At 40.2% G+C, this 27,883-nt stretch overlaps 1 protein-coding gene across 1 annotated transcript; it reads left to right on the forward strand.

Annotated features, from left to right (window-relative positions):
• Positions 1 to 27,072, forward strand: kank3 (KN motif and ankyrin repeat domains 3). The gene is made up of 12 exons (XM_061033896.1): positions 1 to 73; positions 15,417 to 15,494; positions 16,749 to 16,833; positions 16,987 to 18,789; positions 19,137 to 19,239; positions 19,453 to 19,671; positions 19,847 to 19,937; positions 20,351 to 20,570; positions 20,848 to 20,990; positions 23,268 to 23,468; positions 25,654 to 25,755; positions 26,371 to 27,072. The coding sequence occupies exons 3-12, from the start codon at positions 16,797 to 16,799 to the stop codon at positions 26,431 to 26,433; spliced, it is 2,982 nt and encodes a 993-aa protein (XP_060889879.1). The 5' UTR covers positions 1 to 73; positions 15,417 to 15,494; positions 16,749 to 16,796; the 3' UTR covers positions 26,434 to 27,072.
• The last annotated feature ends 811 nt before the right edge of the window (positions 27,073 to 27,883 follow it).

The raw sequence follows: 27,883 nt of genomic DNA on the forward strand, positions 1-27,883 counted from the left end.
CTCCCAAACTTTTCTTACCTTCTCCGAAAGTCATGACAAGCGTCAGTGTGGCTGGACGGAGAGACGCCAGAAGGTAAGAAGCAGCCCGAGGGATCGATTCACTCGCATCACACTGATTGACGTTTTATTTCGATTAGGTGATTAGTGTACCTGTCAGACTGATCGACCCTATGAAAAACAGACAACACGGTGTATGCTGCGCGTTTTTTTTTAGTCGTAAAGTGTCTTATTGATCACAACGTATGTTAATGTCTCTGCAAAAAAAAAAAAAAAGACCTCTAGTTTGTCATATAGGTAATAATTCCAATAATCACTGTGGCATGCCCAGAAATTAAAAATCTCCTGACTTTTTTTTTTGCAGGTGATTTATTGCCTAGGGAACTTTCCACAACCTTTTATAATACCATACTGAAACTTTGTATTTTTTACTTCAAAGTGGATTCTTGTTTTGTATATTTTATGTATAATGTAACTTTAAAGTAAGTGTTAAACTTAGTCACTTTTAAAGATGTGAAAGTAAAGAATTGTTTAGCCATATTGATTTGTAAAGGCGATCGACTCTGATATCTAAGATTAAATAAATAATACATCCTACACAGTCCTCGAATATATACATAGGCTGTATTCAGTGTAGTCTACCCTATTTATTTGTTTAAGTTTGCTCAAATCTTCAAACTAAATGTGCATTTCTGTAGCCTACTTCAAATTAAACTTAAAAGGTTGAATGTCATTGTATGATTAAGATGATTATTTTTTTAGCAGGTTTAGTGATTTTGTAAGGATACGTGTTGCTCCTTGTCTCAGCTAAAGAGCTTTCTGCTAAACAATGGGAAAGAATACACTTTGTGAGGGTTGCTTTCATCTTCCTCTGCCCTTGTTTATCTGCTGCTTTGCTGCTGCTGCATTGGATGGAAATCCCCTCATGTCCTCCAATTATAAAGTCAGAAGTGTTGAACCTCTCACCACCCCTGGCTGGTCTCTTGTCTGTCATTAACGCTGTGCATCATCTCAAGAGTTTTCAAGCTGTGGTGTTGGACGGTCACATGTTGAGTCAGTCACAGCGAGGCCGACCTCAGCAGATGTTGGTCATGTTTTGTCTTTTGTCAAAGGTTATATGCAGAGATTTGTAGCAGCTGATTTGTTGGTATGATACAAATGATTAGATTGAAAACATAAACTGATGTAAACGATATGGTCACCGTTCCCACATCGGAGGGGCTGTAGAATTGGATTCTGGTTAATACAGGAAACTCCACCTTTAGCAGAAATAGGACAGATTGATGTGCTGACGGTGTTCCAGGATGTGACGATGGCTGGATGGTTGTGCAGCTGGAATCTTTCACTTCCTAAGACTCACTTAATCCTGGGGCATTGTTCATTTTTCAATAACTGCCAATATATTCTCTTCATCCCACCGTAGTTTGGATGCACATTTTGTAAAACGTCAAACATCCACGTTCCACCTTAAATGTTGAAAAACAATGTAACTGAAACCTCTGAGTGGATCTAATATTGTCGGATTTCTTTTAAACAAACAACACTTTTTCTAAAATTAACAAATCAATAAGAGCTGCTCCTGGTTGGGAGTTTGTTTCTTCCTTAATTATAAAGTTTAAGTTTCATGGTAGGGAATGAGAATAACAGCAGTGCAGCCCCTGTATTGATACAGGTGTTACCAGATATCTAGCAGGCCCTGTTTCAATCTGTGTGTGAACAGAGGGCTGATAATGGTTTGAACCATTTAGCTTTGCAATGAGTCAAACCCACTGCTTCTTCATGTTGAATACGTTCACATATCTGGGCTTAAGAGAGGTTTTAGAGGAGGGGGGGCTTTATTGACTGGTCAGACAAAAGACCAAAAGAGAAAGTGTTTCAGGGAAAGTGATTGAAAGTGAATGTGTTGGACATTTTGTTGAACTTCCTCTTCAGCTTCTTCCCATTAAAATGAAACAGAAATGTAACATTGTTGTGAAACAAGCAGCTTAAGTTGACGCGGCCATCTAAACTTTAATTCCTTTGTTAAAAATAGAGGTTCTTGTGGCAACGGATAGCCTAGTGGTTATGTTGTGCGCCCCGTGTACAGAGGCCATAGTCCTTGTCGCAGCGACCCTACTCTCTCCTCCCAACATCTTTCTTCAGCTGCCTTATCGATAAAGGCAAAAATGGCCCCCAAAAAAATCTTTAACGAAATAGAGGTTCTTTCTTAATGTTATTTTTTTCACGATATAGAAAGATTCTGAACTTTTTCCTCAATGATAACCACAGAACGATCCGAGGCGATGCTCAGGGACGCGATGTAAACGAGTGTTAATCTCTTGATGAGTTTCTGAGGCTCTCTCCAGGGGAACTGTCTTCTGCAACAGGAGCCTGAGTTTTGTCTTACTGCTGTCGCCTCAAAATAGAACTGCTGTAAGTTTAGTTAGAGGTGTGTGTGTGTGTGTGTGTGTGTGTGTGTGTGTGTGTGTGGTCAGTGTTACTCTCTGACACCTGTTTTTATATTTTTCTCTATCATACACACTTTTTTTAAAGGTTTATTTTTGGGTGCCTTGATTAAGAGATACGACAGTGGATGGAGAAAGTCATCTAGAAAGAGAGAGCGGGGAACGACATGTGGGAAAGGAGCTCGGATTCAAACCCAGGCCACCCGCTTGGAGGACTACACAGCTCCTGTACTTGGGGCGCGCGCACTAACCACTAGGCTACCTCACCCTGACACTGCTCACTTTGTTCCCCTAATATACTGTATTGTCTTTTGTTTACAGGACGGATAGAACAGTTTGTGAAGATGAATCTAAATCCAGTTTGGGTCTGTCCTTACAGGAGTGCTGCTGCTTGATAAACCATTATATTTTTAGCTCCATTACGAGAGGTCTGCACTTTTTATAGCACTTCCAAGGCTGTCACTAACTCGGTGACATGATGCAGAGACACGTGAGAAAGTTGTTGGCTTCACCAGCGCTGGACTGACAGTTAACACAGTCAGAAACAAAATGGACACGACCCCCAAACAATGAGAGCTGTTTCATTTCTGTCTCTCGCCTCAGTTTAGTTGAATTCAAGCAAACATTCAGTAAAAAAAAAAAAAAGAAAACAGCAGTGTAGTGTTATGTCTTGGATTTACACTGGACACAAACCTGTTTCCTCGGATGAAGGTCCTCTGATGTTTGGCCTATCCTTCGCCACCTCCTCAAGCAGACTCTCTCAGTCTTCCTACTCTTCTCATGAAGCAGTTTCTTGCAGCGTCACATCGTAACCCGGATGGGTTTAACGCATTCAGTTAGAAGCCTGAAGTGTCTCATGCAGACGCTGAAGAGCACCTTATGTGTCTTCATGACACGCCAGCGGTCACAACAAAGCGTTGCTATAGGATTGGGAGGGAATGAAAAATATGTGAAACAGATAATATGGCAGGGTCTGAGGTCTGAGTTGGATTTTACACCTGCTTTGTGCACAGGCCTTTCTTAACCCTTTGCTACGCTAAGTAGCTATTTCCAACATTCATTTGTATCGCTTCTAATTCAACATGATACACAGTCCTGATGAAGTTCCCAATATTTCACATTGGTACATCTTTCTCTTTTTATGCTGTTTTATTGAACAGTATTAAGAATTCAGTGGCAGCCATCTTCAAAGTGCCTAAACAACCTTTTAAACCCCGCCCTGTGTAAGATGTGATTGGCCCGCCTGGAGTTTGGTTTGATGGGAATGTGTCTGTGAAAGGAGAATGGAGAATATCTGCTGAGCTTTCAGTTTTTTTTTTTTGCTTCTCAATCATGCTATTTTATTTTTCCTCACTTAAAATGTGAAGTTCACAGTAGAGAAACTTCTTGTTACAAAGAGATCCCACTGGATTCTGCACTTGCATATATTTGTTTGGATGACATGGTGTCTAAGATGAGACTATTGTGGCGCTGGTGGCGCAGTGGTTAGTGCGAGCGCTCCATGTATTGAGGCTATAGTCCTCCAAGCGGGCGGCCCAGGATCGAATCTCACCTGTGGCTTCTTTCCCGAATGTCCTTCCCCACTCTCTCTCTCTCTCTCTCTCTCTCTGATTTCTAACTCTATCCACTGTCCCATCACTCCATTAAAGGCACAAAAAGCCCCAAGAATAAATCTTTAAAAACAAAAACAAGATGAGACTATTGTTACCTTGAGACCCCCACCGGTCACTGCCCCCCTATTATATCGGTAGGGGAAACACTGGTACTGAAATGTCACTAAGACAATGATACATAACCATAATCTATAAATATACATCAAATCAAGGGGCTACTTTAATAACTTTAAGTACTTTTAAGTTCATTAAGCTGATGGCACGTCAGTATTTTTACTGAAATACTTGAAGGAAGTGTCTAATGATGATGGAGCCGTTGTTTATTAGCTCAGGAAAAAGTCTTATTTATGAAATCATGATCATGATTTCCACTCGTTGCTGTAATCACAACAATAGTTCCAGGTGAGGTTTTCTAAAGTTGAAACATGTTTATTCTCTGCTATATGAAAGTCACTGTGGTATGTTCTTCAAGTTTAGGTTTTTTTTTATTTATTCTGAGGCAGCAATTAGTTTAAAGTGTGGGGGCTTTGTGGAACCTGATAGCAGGAGGCTTTATTCATAATGAACAGGCATCCAGGCTTTGAATATGGAAATTACCACTTTCAGCTTCATGCCAGATTTTCTAATTGGAGAGGCTTCTCAGGAGCAGCTCTTCAGAAGTTTGGGAGTTCAAGAGAGGCAGCTGAGAGTTTTGTACACTTATGGAGCTTCTTTTTTTTTTTTTTTTTTTAAAAAGAAAGAATTTAAATAGAAAACAAAACGTTGCTTATTTCATTTCATTTTGTTTCTTAGTACTTTGTTTTAAAAACCGGAGCTCCAGTCTGTTCACGCTTGGCAGCTGAACAGGAAGTAGACTGTGGATGTAATAAACAGGACTCTAATATTAAACACAGGGGTGGACATTGTTGTTTGGATTCAGGCATTAGTATCTCCTCACTTTTCTTTTGGAGAGGAATCAAAAACTGTTCTATTTCCCAGATATAGTTTTCAATCACATACGCAAATCAAGAAAACTTCTAAGTGATTATTTTACCCCAAGACTGAGTCACATGTTTCAAAACATCTCAAGATGACAGATTTGAGTTTCTTCAGAAATCTAATTAAATCTAATTTAATTCAGATTTTATTTTTTTTGTTTCTGTGTCTGCAGCTTATTGAATCATGATGGCCTTCCTCTTGGCATTTTAATACGTTTAATAGTTTATGATCTCTGCTGTTGTTGAATTATATTCTATGCTGCTAATAAAAGTGAACGAATTCTTCAGTTCAGTTAAATCAAAGTCACACTGGATCCGATGTTTCAGTCGTGATCCACAGAAAATAGTGTTTGGTTGTAACAGATAATCTTTTAACAATTAGTTTCAGCATCTTTAAGTCCTACTCATTCAATGTTAAGATACTAAACAATGTTTTTCAGACCAGCCATGTGATTGCCTTAATGAAACAGGAAATTAGCAAAAGGTCATGTCTTTATCTACTGTCATCTGTAGCCTGGCGCTCCAGACTTCTTATCTCAAGCTCTGACGCTTGTGGAGGTGGAGCAGTGATCATGAATAGCTCAGAAAAGACTTAAAAGGTTATTCAAGGATGGGCCTGGAAATATTCTTCTTATTGTCTAGACCAGCAATGCATTAAGTGTCTCTGTTGATCATCCCCTAATCTGTCTGTGGCAGCCTTGATGGCTTTTGCAAAAAAGTAAAATAATTATAAAACAGGACATGAAATAGTTTGATTTGTCTAAACAGTTCACCAGCAGAACTGGAGTATTGACAACAGTTATTAAACGAGAAGAAACGGCACATTTCTCAGGAGACAATTCTCAGATATGAATGAATACACACTTCATGCTGTAAAGATTTCTGCAATCAACAGGAGGATGTGTGTCAACATAAACTACAGTGGCTTGATTTATTGTATTGGAGAAAAGTGTCACCCAGTCAAACAGCATCTCATCTATATATCTATTTAACACAATTCCTTTGTATGACCCTGGTTTTGGTAACTTTCCAATTGTTGTTGACATTTAGTAACATATGTACATCAAACCAAATTCATCCTCAACATTTTAAACCAATGATTGTTAATTTACAGTCTATAATGTGATGCTCCATTTGCATGTGAACGTCTGGCCGTGCCTTCTGACAGAATGAAACAAACAGGAAAACAAAACAAAACAAAACAGGACGTTTGAATAAATTGAGAGAATTGTCAGTCTCATCTACCTCTATGGTTTAATCAGACTCTCCTCCCTCTGCTATCTCCACAGGCTGAGAAACCCTGAATGAAAAACCCAGGGCTAAAAATACCCATGTTAACTCAAGTACTGGCCAAGCTGGGAAAGTGGCACCAACCAGTCTGTGCACCGACATCAGGGTGAGAAAACAACAATCTAACCACACATGGCCATGTTGGTGCTATCAGGTGAATTTGTTTATGCGGACCATGAGTTTTTTTTATAAATGACCCTAAAAGGCTTTTTGGCTATAAAATGACCGACTGGTTTTTGGACAGACTGGACTGACCAAAACGGTCAGGTCGCTGCTTTGCCCGAACTAAACCGCTTCTCCTTGGAAGAACTAAACCACGACTGTTTTTGGAAACACAAAATGCGGATCCCTGTGTTGCCTCAAACCTTATGAACCCAATTCCATATTTTTTTGGGCTCGAAAAAAATAAAGGTTATGTGACATGGAGAGAGAATTATGAGTTTGTGGTTGTGCTCAAACTTTCTCCAACGTGTTGAGTTTTTGTTCTTGCCGTTTCTGCTTCACTCCTCCCCTCTGAGGTTGAGAAGAGACTGAACAAGTTTCCCACACTGCCATGTTCAGTTCCCACACAACATCTGAACCGTCTTTTATTTTGAAGTTTGGTTCTTTTCATTCTGCTCACCTTTTGATGTGCTGTCCTTTTTCAATCTTTTTTTTTGTTTCACATCAGCTTCTATCGATCATATTTGTTTCTGTAAGAGCTTAGCGAGTCTGCTGATGAACTAAAGGACTATGAATGTTTCTGCAATTTGTTAATTTCCTCTTTAAAATTTATTGGGAAAAGAATTACGTAAATTGGAGAGATTAGCTTTGCAAAACAAACTGAAAGGACATAATAAATCAAATAAACAACAGACAAGGCAACAAGAGGACTGAAAAGGCCAAACTTCATGAAAAAAGTCTCCTTCATAATTTGGGCTACATTACATGTCCAATTTCATCAGAGTCTCAGATGGAGGGCATCGATATGTTCAATTGAGTTTTCTTAATGCCTTGCAGACTTTAAATTGCCTCTCTGTGCGACTCCAAGATCCCAAATTTAAGAAGCAGTGAACTAAATCAGTGCAAGATGGAGAACTGAATAAGAGGACACAAACATGTGTTTTCCTCTGGAGCAGATACATGTGGATGAAGAAGGTGTGTTCCAGGAGCTTGGGGACACATTTCAAAGCATTTCAAAGACCCACGCGCACCCAGCGCCTTGTCATTACCCCGATCCCCTCCATCAAAGAGGTGCTGAACTGGTATAATTTCCACCACTGAAGGAAATAACATGATAGTAGACACATATTTCAGTTGTTTCGGCGCAGAAAGCAGCGGCTCAGATCTGGCCATGTACTGTAGTTATGTGAATCGGACATCTGGAGGCTGCAGTCGCTACTGTGTGAAACAGACAAATGGGTCAGAGTCTTAGAAATCTGTGGACCAGAAATGTAGGTCAACTCAGAGAGACGTTTAAAGATGCTATTAGCTGCTTTATTTGAGATCAGAGAGCAGGGAATAGAGACAACATTGTACAGTTGAGTTGGAAAATAAGCTGAAAGTGAAACAGGCTGGTGACGTTTAGGTTATGTTGTTAAAAATCAGCTTCTACAAAGGTTTATTTTGTCATGTTTTGGGAACAGGCCTGGAGAGTTTGTGGGAAAACAAGGTGTGTTTGGTCTGAAGCGCCTCGTGACGTCAGTGCTGGAAACGGAGTAATTGGGGGGGAAAAATCGATTTGTGAGCCCTGCTTTGTTTCAGGGAGGGGCTGGACACCGTCAGGCATGGGACCGCCCCAGACTCAGCTGACTAAATGCTGTCGCTGATTGAACTCAAACTGTGTGCCGCTGTGAGGGCTGCTAACAGAGGCTAACATCATTGTTTACCAAGAGAAACCAACATTATTGCTATTCCAGGAATTCAAACAGGTCCAGTCAGGTCTGTTGTTCTGTGGTTGTCCATATTTGAATCTTTTCTGTGTTGAAAACCAACAATGCAGTTTCCGAGTGGATGCAGAAAGTTGCAACTTCCCTTCAGAAAACAATACATGATTAACAAATGTAAGTTATCTTTAAAGCACATCCCAAATGTAACTGTTGTTTAAGTGTGACATAGAGCTTTTTCTGAAATCCCATGAGATGAACATTTGGTTCCAGACCTCTGAATCACTGCCCACGTCTTTGATTTGTTATTCTTTTGTTCTCCTGACAGCTGTTTTACCAGATCGGAGCAACAATCCCAGATATAACAACTCTTTAATGGGTATAGCTGTTTCAGCTGTTGTTTTGAGTCAAACAGAAATAGTGCTCTGAAAAAAAGATTTAGGCAAGAATTACTGCTGACTGGTTAGAGCAAAATAACTTGCCTTCAAGCAGGAACATGGTAACAAGAACACAGTGTCAGACTGGGGGAATAATTAAAGTGTTTCCAGTCTAGTCTGATTATCAGGCTAAAAGGCAACAAGTTAAAGTGAAAAATAGGGGACGGGCAACGCAAAGTGCTTAGTGGGACCGCAATAAATGGACTCTTTGGAACTGCTTGTAAACATACTGACTGTGCTGCTGCCAAACTCTTCATTCTTCATCTAAAAACTCAACAAGTGTCAGGCTTCCCCAGTGACTTTCTTAAATTCACTTTGTGACATTTTGAACCTGGAAATGGTCAGAAAAAGAAGGGAGCATAAGGGGGTCGTTTGGAGAAAACAAGGAGGCCTCACAAAACTTTCTGAAAACGGCGTCGCCATCATGGAGGCATAAAGCCTCATTGTGGAGGCTGAATGTGCCTGATTGTGTTTGCTGGTGGATCTGGAAGGAAGAGGGAGGGGAAGCAGGACGCATGTGAAGTTTGAAGTCAACCTAATTGTGGTAAAAATAAGTGATTTTTTTTTTTTTTTTCTGGATGACTGCAGGACACACAAGATGTTGATGGTGTGACGTTAGTGTGTGATTTATTTTGAAGAAGTGTGAGACAGGAAATGGCGCCTGGTGGCAGAATCCTGCACGGAGAGGTGACAGAGTGTTACTGTGTGAGAGCTTCAGGACACACAAACACTAAAACACTTGGGCCAGAACTGATAACATGTTATCTAACCTCAGTGTGATGCATCATGTGATGTTAGTCTCTGCTGTTTTTGGCTGCAGGATGCTGCCGTGTGTGTGTGTGTGTGTGTGTGTGTGTGTGTGTTCATGTCACATTGGCTCTATTTGTTCAGCTCTCAGTCTCTGCTTGTCTCCTCTGCAGTGTTTTCCTGCTGCCTTCAGGAAGCAGCTTTCAGGACGGCCTGTTGGGTTTCCTGGCAGGACCCCTTTCCTCCCCCCAGTTCCTACTGGGAGACAATAGGAGGTCTCCAACAGGGGCATGAAGAGGTTGTGAGTGTGTATGTGTGTGTGTTCTGATGAGGGGATTTATTGGGGGAGTAGTGGGCTTCCCTTCAGGAAACTGCAGATTTATCCTAGCAGGAGAAAGGCCCTCCTGTGTGTGTGCTTGTATTCCTGTTAGGCCTAAATGTCCTCAAAACGATAAAGACATGAAAGAAATGTTCTGTACTCTGCTATTTCAGGAATAGCCGTTGGTTTTTTGGGTTGACTTTAACTGGGTTGATTGATAAAGTTTTTCAAAGTGGACATTTATGTTGAGACTCGGTTTCCTTCTAGACAGAAACATTTAAGATCAGGAGGCTTCATTTTGTTGTTGACCTTTATAAACAGCTCCCAGATCAATCTCAGACACTCTTGAAGGAATCAGCGGATCATTGTTGAGGATAGTTTTGGAAGTAAAGCAAACAATCTCATCTCATTGTCTATTTAGGAGCTGTTCTGTAGCGTGATGTTCAGCTTCAGAGGAGCCCATTAAATCTTGGAGAGGATCTGGATTAATGAATAGCAGGATGTTTGCCTGAGTGGAGGTCTCTGCTCCCTGGTGTCCTTCTAGTTTATGGCATTTCAGCTTCAAAAACTTTCTGGTTTTAATTTGGAAAATGAACATTGGTTAGTTTCAGGACATGATTTGTATTGTGGAAAATAAAATCTGAAAATGTCCTCACAGCTATAGTAATGTTATTCACATGGGTGTGTATGTCAGTGTTTAGGGTTTGTATTTTCGTTTCTATGCATGTGCAGATTTCTGAATGGGCTTTTTCATGTAAAGCAGATGGAGAGTAAAAGTTGCTGTCGGCGAGAGGATGTTGGCTTTCACTCGCCTCCTTAACTGACAGATTGTGTCTCTTTTTCTCTGTTTTGAAAAGGGTGGTGGTGGGGATGAAGTCACTGTTTGAAAGCATGTGAACCAACATTTCCTTTTCCATGAAGCAGCTGAACGCAGGAAACCCAAATGTTCCCGTTTTTCATTAACAAGCTGGACGACTGGGTTCTTCTCCACTCGTCACATGTTCCTTCTGAACCAGAGGAAAAACTGAATTTTGTAAATTCATTTATAAATGAACACTTCACTGTTAAATACTACAACCGGTCTGCATTTTGTAACAGAAATGTTTCTCTCTACAGTTATAGGTCCAGTGAATGAAATGCTGGATGACAAAGTCAACATCTAGTGTTTTTAATGTTAAGTGATCTCGTCTGGTTTGTGGCTCTGACTGCTTAAAGCCTGATGCAATCATTACTAAAGCAGATTTATTCAATCAAGTTGATTCTCTTAATTCCAGTTTATAACAGCTTTGATTTGGCTATAATTTATTTATTTGGATAATGAAACTGTATTTCAATTAGTCTGTGATACAATAATGTTTGTATCAGTGATGGGAAACTGGCGGCCTGGGGGGTCATATAGGGCCCCCCACCTCACTCTAAGTGGCCCGCTACAGTCAATTTTAAATGTCAATAAATCGTTAATATTACAGAATTTGCCACGTGGATTTCAATCTTAGTTACCAAATGGACACCATTTAAAAAGACCAAATGCATTAGGCATGATTTTTTTTTTGCAAAAACTTAGATAAAATTGTTTCTTTAAAACCTTTTTATGCAGCGTTACTTCATGCATTGGAAAAAATAAAACATATACTTTAATAACCAGCAAATTATCTGTTCACAGCTCTGAAAAAGTAGTTCAAATTGTCTTTAATTCTGTGTTCAGTATTAATATTTTCAGTCTAGTTATAAAAAGCTTCTAACTGAGTGTATCCTAATGTCTTACAATTTGGACTTCTAGCAATGCGAATCAAATGAATGTGGTCTGCTTGGTAAGCAACTTTGACGATCCCTGGTCTGTAAAGACATCAGGGTAAAGGAAACATGAGCAATCAGAAAGATAATAATAGAAACCTGCAGGTAGGAAGAACTCAAAAAAAAAATTCTAGTCAAAACAAAATAAGATCCATCGTAGTTTAGAGATTAATATTTTGGATTTTACTGAAATTGGAATCATTCAAGATTTAGATGTCAATGACAATGACGTGTTTTATTTTTAAATTCCATAGTTGCTTCCAGGAAACTTCTCTGACATTTGAGGGGGGAAAAACACCAGACCTATCACTTTACCAAAGACAATGGAAATGGTGCTTTCTTGGATCCCATTGAATAAACTATAACGTTGGCTTTTGTAATATGTTTTCCTTTTTAGAAACTTACTGGAGGAGTATTTATTGTCTTTTGTTTGACAAAGCTCTGGCTTTTTTGTTGCCAAGAGTTCTGGTAAGAGATTATCATATGACTTTTTACAAAGTGCTGGTAATGCAAAGAAATGCAACTGCAGTGATGGGTGTGACCTGCTGGGTTGTGATTGCAGTGTTGCATCAAAACTGATTCAAGAATGTCACGTAATTTGTAGCCGTGAAAATACAGAGGGCTCAGGCTAATGTTTATTCAGCGTGTGAAGAACAATGCTGTTTGTGTTTGCACAATAGAACCTCTCAAAGGGTTTACTAAATTAAGATGGTATGCCCACAATGTGTTCACTTAATTGTAGCGGTGAACATTGTGTTTTTCTGCAGCACCATGAGACCTTGTGTGAGTCTGTGTGTGTGTGTGTGTGTGTGTGTGTGAACATAGAAAAGACGTTTGAATGGAAACATAGGTGGAATATAAATGCCTTAATATCATGCAGGCTTCACAGTTTGCTCTGTTTCTGCTGTGTGTGTTCAATCATGTCTGCATTTATGGGCATTTTTCTTTGCAGCTTTTGTGAGTTGCATAATGAGCATTGGCACTTAGTTGTGTGTGTGTGTGTGTGTGTGTGTGTGTGTGTGTGTGTGTGTGTGTGTGTTTGTGTGTGTCTGTGAGTTTGAGAGAAACTCGACAGCGTGGCTCTCAGCTGGTCAGGGCTCGGGGTGTAGAGGGAAGGAATGCAGCTTCTCTGTAATTTGCTGTCTGTCATCAATTCAAGGAGAAAAACAGAAACACTATAGGAGAGGAGCTGGGGGAAGTGTTGTGTGTGGGTTTGTGAGACGGAGAGAGAGAGAGGGGGAAAGGGAGAGAGAGGGGTGTGAAGAAATTAGAATCATGTGAGAAGAAGAGGGTAGAGAAGGAGGTGAGAGTGAGGAGAAAGAAATAAGAGAATACATCTGGGATATGAATTAATAAGGGGCAAAAAGGAAAGAGCTGAAGGGTAACAAAGATTATTTTTACTTTACTCTTCTGGATAACAGAGAAGTGTAATAAACCTGTGTAGGAACATTTTCAGGATAGTTCATCTCTGAAGAATAAAGATAATATATCTAAATATGTGTTCATGTTATTTTGGACCTCTGCGTCTTAATATGCTTTTTTTTTTTGTGTTAAAAAGTCACTGCATACGTCACAGCACCACAAGCATCAGTACTCTTCCACTTCAACATTTCAGTCATGGAGCCCTGTGCTTCTACAGGTTAACATCACCGAGACATTGTGGAGTATGTCAGACGTGACAAGTGACTGTGCCTGAGTCGGAGTTCTGTCCCATTTCTACTGTGTTATTTGGTCACAATACTGCCTTTAGTGCTGACACACATCCTGCTCTATGAATTATTGTTTTGATCTATCACCATCTTTACGTGCACTGCTGAAATAAAATGTAAGAAATCATACCAAAAAAGAGCAGAACAATGACAATGGCAGCATTTCCGGGTTTGTTACAGTAAGTTCCTGTCAAGAGAAAACACCTCAGACTTGATTTTTTTTTTGTTACTCTATTCTTTGCTTTTGAAAATCAAGTGCTCCTCCTTCAGTCTGTTTAGAAAGACAGGCTATGTAAAGGTGTCCTTGTGTTGCTTCTTGTTGATCATTATGAGGACAGGTTTGTTGTGCTTTAAAGAATGCCATCCAATGAAAACGATTTCCACAGAAATGCACAAACCTTGTTCATGAACGTCCTGTTCTAATTCCATCCTTGCCATAGACCTGTCTATCTGCAGCACACCTGAGTTACAACTCTCATCATCTCACGTACTTTGTTTTCTTGGTAAAGTTTCATTTGGCCTCGCTATCGACATCCTGAGTGACGCTGTCATGAGCATGTGCCTGCAAACAGTCATAATTGTTGATGTGTGGACAAAAGAAAAACCATGACAACATGTGTGTTTTTGTATGGGTCTGTCATGATGATGTCAAATTGAGTGCACCAGAAGTGAATGCTTCCTTTGTTTGGAGACACATACTCTGTTGTCATGGATTCATTATATCCTATCTCATTGGAACTGTATGATAAAACATTTAATAATACGCCACCCATATTGTACTTAGGTAAAAATGACAGACAAAACTTAGCCACAAAGTGCAGCTGATTGTAACTCTCACAATGTTACCTAATAACACATTACTACTACCTTTGAATAACCTGCCTACATGCTCTGGTAAGCTATGTGATCCTTAAGGAATAGTGCAGTGAACTACCTCTCTCTGGTTTGCATCAGAGTAAACCATGGAGGTGAGGTCACAGTTTGTACAGCTCGTCTGATCGGAAGATGGAGCGTCATTTTTACCGTGGTTTGACCTACGAGTAAAATCTGACAGAGAGACTGAGGGGGAGCAGAGCAGAGGCTGATAAGATACTGAGCAGATCCATCATTAACAGTTAGCAAATATGTGTCTTTATCTTTGCAGTGGTGATTGTATCCATTGTGTATAACAACATGTTATAATCTGTGATAATAAGTCTACTGTCAGTCTGAATGTTGTGGTTTTTACTGGGATAATGAACTGTGTGTATGCTGCAGGCTGAGCTGACAGATGATACTGTATGTGTGTGACTTGTGTGTGTGCTTATAGGTTATCAGTAGTCAGTCAGCTAGAAGGACGACCGGCGCGTTGCAACAGCATGCGTGAGGAATGTGCCAGAGGCTGCTGGAAAACACATCTGTACAGTTGCGGAGTGTGTATTTAAAAAAAAAAAAAAAACTGTATGCGGGTTACAGGTTACTGTTTCTGAGATTGTATAAGGTTCATATATCAAAGACAATGTATTTTGGCTCTTTTGAAATGAAGGTTATTTGCACTGAAATTACTTGCAAGGCCAAAAACACGGGTACACTTATACAACCCACAAAGACAGCAGCCACTGTAATTTTCCTGGTAAACCCACACACCTGTGATCATGAAGTTTATGGCAGAGCAAGATGCACACCTTGACTCGGTGCCCCGTGGCTTCTTTAACTTGAGTCTTTTTCTTCTCCTTTGACAGCAAATCTTTTTACACATTATCTTGTAATTTTTTAAAATATCTTCTTTATCCTAATATTTGTTATTTGTATTATATTTTTAAATCTTTAAATCTTAGCCTGCACCGTGGTTCAGAGCGAAACGTTTTTTTTCGATGTCCAGCACATGTTTGAAAAACGGACAATAAAGATGACTTTGACAAATCTTCTCTAATCCTAATTGAATTTCCCTTTGTCCAATGCTGAGATGGAAAAAAACCTATAACAAGGTGGGTGGATAACATGTGTTAAATAAAGAAAAAACAACTTTTTGAAAAGTACTGGTCCATCCACAACCTTCAGTGCTCCTTGGATAAGAATTTGAATCTCATGGGGTTAACATCCGGTAACTGTCAAGGCTAGACAGCACTGTTAAAATAAATGTGTAGTACTGTTTATATGCCTTGCCGTGAATTGTGCCCTCCCTGTAATGTGTCATTGACTGTTAAGATGGATCTAATGGTCTATGTCTTTCCTTGTTTCTCAGGGCTGTGTGGAGCAGGGAGGTGGGAACCTGGGAGCCCGACTGCAGCTGCATGAATCGCTCACTGAGCAGCAAAGAGAGGTAACTCCCTCTTCCATCATAAAATTAAAGAATCCAATAATGTTTTTATAATACTTTATAATGTTTGTTCATAATTACATTTTCTTTTTCTCTCTGTAATTGTTACATAACTGTCCTTTTTTCTCTCCATTTGCTGTTATGGACCCTCGCACTTGGTAGCGCTGAAACAGAGGAACCAAGTTGTGAATAGTGGTAGGGTAGTATGCAAGAATAGATCAATGTTTTTTCCAGTGTTCCCTTTTCTCAACTGATTTATACTTAGAACAAAAAAAAGGACTTTTCAATATTCAGATTTCATTTTTTTCATAGTAAAGCTTAAGTTTAATGACATTGAATTGAGGTGTTTTTACGAAGAACAATGTACTCTATTTTGTATCTGCCTTGCAGAAAGTACTTTCCCCTTTAGTAAAATGGTTTGTATGGCAGGTTAAAGTGGTCTTATGATCAGAAGGATCCTGTGGTTTTTCAGAAGATTTGGAAGGTGTGATGCTGGTGTTAGTGGAGAGACTGTCTGTGGTTTTTAGACAGAGTTCAGCTCTTTGTTGTTGACTGTGGTCTGAGTTGTTTGCCCTGACTGCTCTCTATACTGTCTGCTTTAAGTATCTCCAAAAGGCCATTCAAAGTAAAAGTACATTTGGATGTCTTACTGACTCTTGCAGTTAGGGAAGTCGGAGTTTTACTATAAAGATTTCATGACAGTTTCACTAACCACTAGTGAGACAGAGAGCCTTAACCAAAACACACACACACACACTTTCTCTGTGGTATGGATGAAGTCAGGCACAACATCCTTCAACACATCTTAAGAGGAGAAGCCAACAAGGGATTAATTTATCTCTCAAAGTTGAAAATTCAGTCGGGTTCCCCTGTGCTAATGAGCCATAAGAGAACACATGAAGTTCTTTAGGCCTTTCCGGCACTTAGTAGTAAGTTTAGAGCTCCTCTAAAGAGGCATCCATGTCAGCCATTAGAGTAAAGTAAGCCCAGGGAGCCTCTTGGCTTGTCCTGTATTTTTTTTTGTGTGTGTCAATGTGTCTCCTAAAAGCAAAAACACGTTCATTGTATGGCCCACATTTTGAGCACACGATTTGGAAGTTTACACTCAGTCAGAGGGGTACAAAAGATGGTCTTGCACCACTTTTTTAAACAAACTACTGTGCAGGGGTTTAAAAAAAAAAAATCCCATCCTTTTCCTTCCTCTTCCTCTTCCTCATGACAATTGAATTCATGTCACTTCGTGTTTTCTTTTGCCAGGTGTTGATTTAAGGCTGTGCTTGTGCTGAAAGGTCCCATTCCTGAAAAATGACTCAGTCGGTTCAAGTTAACACAAAGTTGCCTGGTAAGACACTGCATGGTATTCCATTGTTTTTTGTATTTCCATTTTAATGTCTCAATACATTTGTGACTGAAACATATTAAAGATTAACTCTTAAAACACGTTTTGGAAACACAGACTGTCATACTGTCCAGTCTAATATTTATTTCTCTTCAGATCTGGGCTCTCCATTCATCTACTCCGGTCAAGAGGAGGCTGACCAGCCAGGCTCCTACTCCGTCCAGACTCCATATGGTTTCCAGCTGGATCTGGATTTCCTCAAATATGTAGAAGAGATAGAAAGCGGGCACAATGTCCGCAGAGCACCCGTCAGCTCACGCCGCTCTGGCCGAGGGGTCAGACTCTCCCACAAGAGTCCAGGTGTTGGTGGACGGACCAGTGGGTGGACATCCACTGAGTCTCTGTCGTCTCCTGCAAGCGAGGATGGCAGGGCTCCCCCTCCACCCCCACCACGCAACCGCTTGGGGTCAGCACCCTGTGAAGGACTCTCTCTTTCACCTGTGACCCTCCTCGGTGTTCCTCCTCTCTCTGCTGGAGCCAAAGTCCCACCCCCTCCACCACAACGAAACCCCAGAGTTGAGCGGACTCTTCTGGAAACCAGCAGGCGGCTACAACAGGAACAAACCCATGAGCACCAGAATGGTGGGCGCATTCAGCTTGCAGATCCTCCAAAAAAACAGCTCCTACCCTCCCAGTCCACCCAGCTTCTGCAGAGTAGCTGGACTAAACCCAGTCCTGCAACTTCCGGGCGCAGCACTCCAGCAACTGGCACCTCAGCGACTCCAATCCCACCCAGCCAGCTGCAGACAGTTAGAGAGCAAATGGCTATAGCCTTGAAACAGCTCAAGGAGATGGAAGACAGAGTCAAGGGTGTTCCTGCACTGGAGAGAGAGGTGGCAAAGCTCCGTGCAGAGAAAGACATGCTCCTGTTAGCCCTGCAGGACAAGAAAGAATCCATGGAGATGGTCCAGCAGAAACAACCGTCTGCAGAGTCCTCTACCCAAACCACAGAGAGCCTTCACAGTGATTATAGTATCCATAATCGTTTGACTACACCAACCTCGCCTGGTCATAAAGGGCTCGGGAAATCTGAGGAACTGAAAAGGCTGACTGAGAAATTTGAAGGGAAGGAAGAGAAAGCTAAAGCGCCTTTATCTAATGTTTTAATACGAGCTCCAGAAAAAGTGTCTGTTGTTGAGAAGCTATCAGTGGCTGTTGGGGACGATATTCCAATGAACTCTGTAGTTTTCTACTACAGCCAGGGTGTGAAAGACGCATCTGAAGGCACTAGGGTAAGTGTTTGTGAGAAAGGCACAGGGACAGAGGCCACTCTGGTTCATGAGCAGGGAACACAGGCCAAAGTAAAGACAGAAGAGGCCGAGGTTTGGGTCATGGAGTCTTTGCTTGGGCTGACCAGCGAAGCACAGCGAGAGATTGACACTTTACAGGACACCATTAAATTCCAGCAAGAGTCCATTGTGGCTTTAGAGGACCGGTTGAGTTTCGCAGACAAAGATCTGGTGATCCTTAAAGCCAAGATGGAGGAGAAAACTTCCAAGGTCATGTATGAGAAGGGGGTTCTTGCAAAACCAGACACAGCAAATGCCCAGGTAGAGACATTGACTTGTGTGTCACAGGATGCTGCAGTTTTGTGCCGTCCTGAGGCGAGTGATGCATGCGTCGGTGAGAGCTTAACGGCAGATCGAACCGAACAAAGCACGCAGACCGATACTCCGGAGGAAGCCACGAAACCAGCTCCTGTTGCGGTGGTGAGCATCGGGTGCCAATGGGAGACCTTGTTTGAGGAAAAGAAGGAGGCGCACAAAGTAACATTGCCAAAAAAGAGACAGTTGACCATCGCCGAATACAAGGTCTCACCGGCGGAGGAGGTGGTCAGTATGGCCGAGGATAAAGAGGAGGAGCAAGGAGAGAACACTGCTGCCATTAGCACCAAGACGGGTGAGAAATTAGACTTATGTGCCTGAACTGACTACTAATAACACATTGTGTCTGGTAGATAACACATTGAATCACACAGAGAGTGGTGGTATGATTCAGAGATCAAAAACAGATATACCTTCATTGGAACGTATTTGGAGAATTTACATTTTTCTGTTGCCACGAGACAGTTTCAGTTGAAAGGCAAAAAGTAGTTTAAAGCAGTTTAAAGAGACGGCACCATCCTTCAGTCATAGAGAATGATGGCATCACTTCTTCATATCATGTGTCATGAGTGAGATAAATGTTTCAATGGTGGACTTTGCCTTAACTTTTGTTTGATCCCTTTCCTGTTGTTTTGGTAACAGGTATGCTGAAATCAATCATGAAGAGGAAGGATGGGAGTAGCTCAGGCGAGACTCGCTCTCCTGGCAAAAAGAGCCTGCAGTTTGTTGGCATTCTAAACGGAGGGTGGGTAACATGAATCCTTGTTTTATTTTCTACCAATGTAAAAATAAAATGAGGGCGTGAAGTTTGGAAATAACCCTTTGATCATGTCACAGGTCTGACAAGTAAGAAACAAAACCCTTTTCTCCTATTGTTAAAGAAAGAGAACCACCCCAGTGAGTAAAATGTAAACTACACAAGTTGCTCTGAATCACAGCAAATACTTCTGTCTCCCAGATATGAATCTACGTCAAGTGAGGAAGAGGAGGAGGACGACGTTGGGAGTTCATCTGGAGAAAGTGGAGAAGGTGAATGCTTGGACAGCACAGAGGAGGATGAGGCAGCTCTGGATGAAGAAACTTCTGAGGAGGAGAGAAATGTCAACCTGGACGAGAGTGACACTGACGAGGAAATGCTGAGAGCCACAAATGATTCATCTGATTCTGTGAAAGAGAAGTACGTTATCACTTCTTACAAGAAGAGTCACTGTACATATAAATGCATGTTAGGACAGGTAGTTTTATTAGCATGACAAACAGAAATATACAAGTACAAAAAATCCTTTTTAAAAACATACTGCATATTATAAAGAGAATTGGTTTGTGCTTTAGCTTCAAACTTTTTGTTGCAGGTTTGAGTTGAGCTCAAAAATGCGTGAAGCCTGCCTCATCATGAAGAACCACCTTAATGATGACATCAAAACACTGAAGAGTAAGGAAGTGGTGCGTCCCTGCATGCTTCTTCAAACCTTTTTTTTTAAATCACTGAGTTACACGTGAACTGAATCACTTGATTATTTGATCAATGCGAAAGTGAAGAAATGTTTCATAATAATTCAGTTAGTAGAAGCTGTGGGACTGTATTGAGTATTACTTTGGCAGCACCAAACATTAAATACAAAAAATAAGAGCTTGTTCTAAAAATAAAAGAGGAGTCTGAGCCAAGCTTCCAGAGTTGGATAATAAAGGGGGGTTTATCCCCAGATTAATAAAAGGAGTACAATTTACTTTAAGTAGAATGTCAGGCTGCCTTTAAAATTAGACAAATAATGTTTTACTTTTCAAATCAGTTTTCTTTTATAAGTAAACCAAAGAAATGTTTCTATCTGACATTAAATATGACTTCTTACCTTCAGCTCGCCAGCACCCACACCGTCCAGCTCGAGTGGTTCCGTATCTCAAGTGCAAAAATGGCTCAGCCCTCACGGGTCTCAGACTACCTTATGGCGTTCTCTGAGGTGTCGTCAGTTCTGCTGGAGCACGTTGTCAACATGACCGATGGCAACGGCAACACGGCTCTGCACTACAGTGTCTCCCACTCCAACTTTGGTGTTGTGGGGCTGCTGTTGGACACAGGTCAGTGAGGAGATGTTCAAACTAAACTGAAGTAATAGGACAATCTTAGATCGTGAAGCATTAGAATGTGTTGACAATCCACCAAAGCAAAAAAAAATCATTGTATTGGGCTTCAGTGCACGTTCTATGGGTTACAGTTCTATGCTACACAGTTGACCCAAAGTTTTGTTTCTCATCCAAATCACACTATTTGCTAATCTGTGTCTCCCCTTTCCTACAGACACACTTGTTTTTTTTTTTTAAATCTACTGTGTTTTCAAACCTATGTTCCTTCCAGGCGTCTGCAGTGTGGATAAACAGAATAAGGCAGGATACACAGCCATCATGCTGGCCGCACTCTCTACTGTGAAGGAGGAAGACGACATGGCTGTGGTCAAGAAGCTGTTTGGTCAGGGCAACGTCAACGCTAAGGCCAGCCAGGCAAGTCATCGTCAGTTGCTCCTAGACATGATTCACATCTCTTTGTCATTTATTCCAAGAGAACTGCTGTTTGCAACTTTAGTGATCCCCCTGTAAACTCACTGCAGTCATTTCTGTCTTACACATGTGATAAGCTATAGTCATGCTGGATATCTAAACAGGTTTTTATTACCTAAGAATAGTTACAGGACACCATGTGTTCAAAGAAAACATTAATACAAAGAGCTTCTGTGAATATGTGGAGCTCCATCAGCCAGAAGTGTTTCATCACTTTAAAGCATGGACTCTAGCTCAGCTGACTCTTCAATGGCCTGAAATTTGATTTGGACACATTAAACTGTTACTGTGAAAAAGTGCATAATACAACTACACACAGGAACAATTCTTTGTATTACAGCCTAATCAGAAAAATTGCAGGGTAGGTGAATGAGTCACTGATTTGATTTGTTATATTATACTGATAGTCTTATTTTGAAGCATTCCTTTGCTCATTCTGAACTAAACACTTTCCCTTTAGGTTCAGTGTGTGTGGGAATGTGTGTTTGTTGATGCAAACAGTGTTGGAGAAGTTAAGTTTAACTGAGTTAGTTTTTAATTAGTCAAAACAGATACTGGTTTTCAGTGAATGTCTCCTTGACTCTTACTGCTAGTGTGAGTGGAAACTACCTTTCTTAGTTGCCTGTGCCCTTGAACGGGCCAAGTGTTAAGAGCATTTCCTGTGCTGTAATGAAGTTCTGCATTCACAGCAAGATGAATAATTGGATATAGGTTAGATTGGGTTCGAGAAATGTGTAGCTTCATGTGACGCACACATTATTTGTAGGGATCTTTTGACATTTGAGTGGTTCTACGTCTCCTTGATCTAATCAGGTTGTGTAGTGTATGTGTTTGGATACAGCGCCTGACAAAGCTCTCACACTGCCAAGTCATAGGACTCCAAATTTATAGCATCACTGGCTATAAATCCAATTACTGCCGCCTGTTATTGTTGCTGTGGGTAACAACATGAGGCACGCAATGCAATTTAAGGGTCAGGAATTTAAAACGTGCTATTTGTAGACTGTGGAGCTGTTTGCAAAGTACTTTTACTATGTTTAATTATTTACATTATAATTTTTAAAATTGAATTTGGTATTATTAAACTTGTAAAATGAATCACTTATGTGTAAAACCTTAAAATGTACTTTTTATGGCTTTAAGATTGCTTTTAATAACAAGGAATCTAAACTTAGCAAAGTTTTCTTAATCTATATTTTTACATGTTTAACACCAGACCCTATAACTGGCACTGGCACACACTACATGACCAGTCTGAATAAGGAAACGATCTACAGTATATAAATACAAAGTATAAATTCAGGGAGAATGCACTGTGATCCAGATGGGGACCAGTGTTTGATCAGCAGGACTCCCTCCTCACTATTAAAAAAAAAACTAGCCCATTAAGATGAGAGGTCTCCGCTAAGCACTTCCTCAATCCGCTGCCCATGGTAGTCTTAACAAATGAGTCTGTCCACCAGGGAGTTGTGATTGTGTAAAAGAAAGAGGGATTCCAGACACAGCTTGCTTAAATGATATCCCTCCGCTGTACTGTTGTGCTACTGTCTTGTGGTCGAAAATGTTCCACATTTTTACATGAACGAACTTCTTATTTACACTTATCTTTAAGTATTAAATGTTTATGTTTGTACATTTCATCCAGCTTTGTTGTCTTGTTTTAGTTCTTAGAATTAGTACATTTAGGGTAATGTCAAATTTCTTGGATGTTCATATTTTAGTTGGCAAAAAAGTCTGACAAAAAGTAATATGCAGTATGGCCTCTCGTGAAGCTTTAACCAGCTTGCTATAATGAATATCAGCCTATCCATACCCCAGCCTTCGAGTCCATATTTTTGAACTGGTTGCAACTTTAGGAGCTGTTTAGGGTTTGCTGGTTGTTGTAAAAATATTTCTTACTTAACAAAAACTTAAATAACCAAAATGCTTCTAAGAAAGTCTCTTTAAATAACATTAGAAGAGCTGTGCTTACATAGACTTCTGACACTGTGCTAGACTTCAGTAGCCCTAAAGATGATGGTGTTAAACAAAAACTAAAAGAAAAATGCATCTTTTAAAGATGATATTGAGTTCAAGTCAACTATTTCCTCATTAGCATTTTGTCAGATTGTTGAACAGTATGATTGTTATAAACATCAGTGTTGTACTATATAACATGCTGCCAGTGGGACAAGCTTTCAAAAACTGTATTCTCTTACATTTGTACTTCTTTACCATCAGGCTGGCCAGACAGCGTTGATGCTAGCTGTTAGCCACGGTCGTCAGGAGATGGTACAGGCCCTGCTGGAGTGTGGTGCTGACGTCAACGTGCAGGATGACGAGGGATCCACGGCTCTGATGTGCGCAAGCGAACACGGCCGTGCTGAGATTGTCAAGCTGCTCCTGGAACAGCCTGGCTGTGACATATCCATTGTTGATAATGTAAGGTTTGGATATTTTAGCCATTCAGCTGATTCTCTCATTGAGGGAAACTTCCTGAGCTTACAGATAAAACAAACTGTCGGATGCCTGAATGACGGAAACATCTGAGCGATTTCTTGTCTGGGATTCAGCTTAATCTGTGCTCAGGAAATGGCTCCTCATGGGAAATTAGTCTGTGCAGTTTCCTCCACTTTTCACCTCTTTCTCCTTCTCTTCTTTCGTGTTTTTGTTTGTTAGCTAGATAGGGTTAGCGCTAAAGAGCCGTGATCAGATTAGTTTCATCTGCCTTCTGCTGAAATCAGTGCTGTTTACAGGAAACACAATCACAGGGCTACTCACTAGATCCCAGGGGGGGAATTAAAAAGCCACAAATCCACAGCTGCAGACACATTGCCCAAGTCATCCGAATACTTCATCATGTGACCCGTGCATAAGTCAGCAGTTTTTTTTCCACAAACTGTCCTGTCCTAAAAAACATTAAAGGTGCAAGAAGTCTAAAAGTGAGACTTTTAATAGATCCATAATAAACAGACCTATCAAAAATTGTGTCAGATGGATAATATATATCGCCAACTAAATTTAAACATCTATCAAAGTGAAAACATTCAGGTCACTCGTTGTGTCACTCATTATTTTCAATAATCCGCACAGTCGTGTGTTTAAGTGATTTTACAGAGGTTATATCTGGATGCTTGAGGAGACTTCAGGCAGACAGATATATGAGCTTTAACATCTGTGCCAGAATGAGTTGGCCTTTTGGAGGATCCAGCTCCTGGGTTTTGTTTCAGTGCAGCACAGCTGGACCAAGAGGTGGACTGGGGGTGGGGGTTGGAAAACGTTTAGGAAAGCCCCTACCTCTCCTGTCCTCCAAAAACACAGAAGAGCACAAAAAACGATGTCTGTAAGTCTCAGTGTAGTTGAATGTGCTAATGCTGAACCTTTAGTTCTTTCAATTTCTGTATTCTTATCAGGAAGGTCATTTTCAGTCATTTCAACATGTCATCAACACGGACCTCCTTGTTGCTCGTCTTTTCAGCTGTTGTTCTCTGCTCAAGTATCATCACAACAACTTGTGCTAACAGCTAATGATGTGATGTGAGACTGCCTGATGTCTGTCTCTGCTTGCTCTTTGTGCTTTAAGCATCAGACTAGTATTTCTACGACATGCAAGTTGAACGCCACTTATCCTACAGTGCACGTTATTTTTGTGTTCTTTGTCAAAGTACTAATCTTGTGACTTTTTACTGCTCATGGCTGACACGGTGCATGCAACACCAACTTAGTTCAACTATTGTAGCCTAAAATGACGCGCATGTGGGAGCGCGAGTATTAAAACGTTACTTGGCGTTATCGAGTAATCAAACCCACCTCGATGATTCTATCAATACTCAAATTATATTAGTAATGGAATTGATCAATTAAAATAGCTTGATACTGTAAAACTTCTTGAATGTATATTATTTATTTATATTATTTTAATTATACTGATCAGGTTAGCATCTGGAGGTGTTGAAAATAAATGAAATTATATGAGTAGAAGTCTCTCCTTGATTTCATAATTGTTTTTTTATTTTAACAGTTTCCCAAAAAGTAATAGTACCAGTGTGTAGATGAAAGATATATGCCAACCCTTTAACTGAATTAGTCTTTAAATTCTCACAAAAAAAAAGAGAAGACAATCACATAAGCAAAATCAACATCTTCAGTAAAATCCTTTTCAGTCTTTTTGAAAAGGCTAAGGTCAAGCTATAATGCTCATTTATACGTCAATTTCAGAGTGAGGATCTAACTCTTAATATACATTTTTTTCTTGTGGAGCTTCACGTTGGATTAATTAGCAAGGAAAGAAGAATTAAGAGAAAGAAATGCTGAGGATGCACGACAGATTATTCAATTTTTTTTGCTGGCCAATCAAGGATCCAGGAGAGTAACCTGACTGATGGGAATGAGAATGAATGAGTTTCCCATCACACAAATGATGTTAAACATGCAGACAGAGGCATAGTGTTGGAGTGCAGAGTGTTCAAGCCACTGGAAAAGTAACAACCGTATATAATGTCCATCATGTGGTCCTGACAAACCGGTAAAGCTCAGTCTCTTGTGTTGTAAGGGCCAGTGAACTCACTTTTTCTCACTCTGCCTTAATCCTGCTGTATCTGTTTCTCCCTTCCTCCTCTGTTTGCAGGATGGCAGCAACGCTCTGTCCATCGCACTCGAGGCATCTCACAATGACACAGCTGTGCTGCTCTACGCCCACATGAACTATGCTAAGACCCAGCCTGCTGTGGTGAGTCCACCCTCCAACAGTATTCCTTCTCTGAGCAGATGGGGTAGTCACACTTGAGTTGAAGCCAAATAATCAATCCTTATACCACTAACACGATTTGTTTTGCAATACAACATGTACAAGAGAAAATACTTACAAACTGTAAAACAACACAACACATAATTCCCAAATCTGGATCTTCCCTGTAGTAAACTTGATCAACTTTAGTTTAAGAATGAGACGTGAAGTTAACTTTTTTTAACATCAGGGTTTAAGGATTATATTTTTTGGATTAAAATGGTATAGTCTTGAAAGCCACAGGCTGTAAAACTGCTGGAAAGCTGCATTCATCAGGCTGAAGAGCAGGCCACACTCATAACATAACTTTACGGTGAGCAACGTCTCCTCCAGTATTAATAGTGAGAAGGATCATCTCCAGGTTTCAGTTTGGTTGTGAGTTACACTGATTGAAGGTGCACTGCTGCCCCCTAGAGTTTTTTTTTTTTGAAGATCCAGTGTATTGTTTTCTGTCAAAGAGCAGAAAGAATTTCTAAAAATATAATCCATTGCAGCCTAATGATAAAAAAAAAAAGAAAAAAAAAGAGAATTAAAAATGGAATCTTTCCTGTCTTTTAGGGGAGTCCGAAGACCCAGCCCAGGAGCCCCACCAGCCCCACCAAACCCTATCCTTCAGACTGACGGACTGGAGGAGGACAGAGCAGCGAACATAACTGGATCTGAGCTTTGAAACGCTCCACTGGAATTTAGTTAAATATATATGTATTTATATATTGCCATATGCCCTGCATTTATAAGTATTGTTCATATGAGAAATATTATTTTTCCATAATGGTTTTTATTAAGCACTATATGTAGACTAATATGAGCTCCTAACATGTCTAAATGAGGTCAGGAGATCAGAGACCTTACATTTATTGTTTGCACTCCACTAATGTTTTACTGTAATGGGCAACACACAAAGGAGGCATCACTACACGTCCAAAAATCCTTTGCCAGGTGAACCGCACATTGACCCAACACTACGGTCATGTTACGTCAGCGTTTTACTGTATATCCCAGTGTTGATGCTGAGTGGCACGTCATGCAAACTTCTGTCTGCATGACATGTGCAGTGTGTTCTACAGACATCAAATGTCATGACACTGTCATGTGTTGCCATCTAGTCTTCCCTTTCTGTAGTGCCTTGATTAACTGATCTGTGAACCTCTTCACTGTCATAGTCTGCACTAACTGTCTGTGCATTGTATGTTCATATAAATATTTACATTTAAGTATATATATATTCATGTCTGAAATAAACATATTTACAAAAATGTTGATTGAAAGGAAAACTTTTTTTGCATCTGCACAGGGACCTCAGTGTTTAACAATAAAGACGTTTTAATGATAATAGAACAATCGGTGTAGAAGTATACAGTATGCAGAAAATGAAAGTATTTAATTTCAGTACTTTAAAACAGTTCTCTGTGCTTTGTTAAACTGGACGTAGTTACTTCCCACAGAGGATTTGTCAATCAACTAGAAAACACGGATCAAAATATAGTATTCAAAAAATACATTATTAGCTTTACACTCAGTACAAGTGCATTTACAGGTTGCAAAAGTTTCAATCATATACAATCGGTCTCGTGTTTCTTGTAAAAGTCATAATTAAAACCACAGAGTATTAAATCCATTATTTACGTTCTTTTGGATTCATTCAGGATCTACTCCTGGTTTGTGATTGTGTGCAGGTTTGGTTATGTAATGCTCTCTGGATGGATTTGATTTCCACCCTTTGAAAAGAGCTGATTCATTGGTCATGGCGTTAATGTAAGTCAACAAGCTGAGCGGACCTGTGCGAACACTTGTGAACAAAAAGTTGACCATTAGAATGAATTTTAAAAAAAATAAATAAAGCTGTGGCTGGATGACTTTGATTAGTGTAAGTAAAAACACATTGTGATTCAAAGGAGAGTCAGCAGTGTGAAATTTGAATGTAAAAGATTTCATTTCAGAATAACCTTAAAATATTTGTCTGACTTCTGCGATCGAAGAAGCCAAAAAAACATTGTCTACAATCAGTTATGTTAATTTATAACCATACAAATGCAGTGAGTTGTGCACTTGATGAATCTTTCTATGATGT

This window comes from Labrus mixtus, chromosome 3 (genome assembly GCF_963584025.1).
Source record: "Labrus mixtus chromosome 3, fLabMix1.1, whole genome shotgun sequence".
Lineage (NCBI taxonomy): Eukaryota > Metazoa > Chordata > Actinopteri > Labriformes > Labridae > Labrus > Labrus mixtus.

What these genes read in the sequence shown, in the direction of transcription:
- kank3 (XM_061033896.1), top strand. Translation starts at nt 16,797, where the DNA reads ATGACTCAGTCGGTTCAAGTTAACACAAAGTTGCCTG. An exon ending in TGCCATTAGCACCAAGACGG is followed by an intron (nt 18,790 to 19,136) that starts GTGAGAAATTAG and finishes TTTTGGTAACAG; the next exon opens with GTATGCTGAAATCAATCATG. An exon ending in GTTGGCATTCTAAACGGAGG is followed by an intron (nt 19,240 to 19,452) that starts GTGGGTAACATG and finishes TCTGTCTCCCAG; the next exon opens with ATATGAATCTACGTCAAGTG.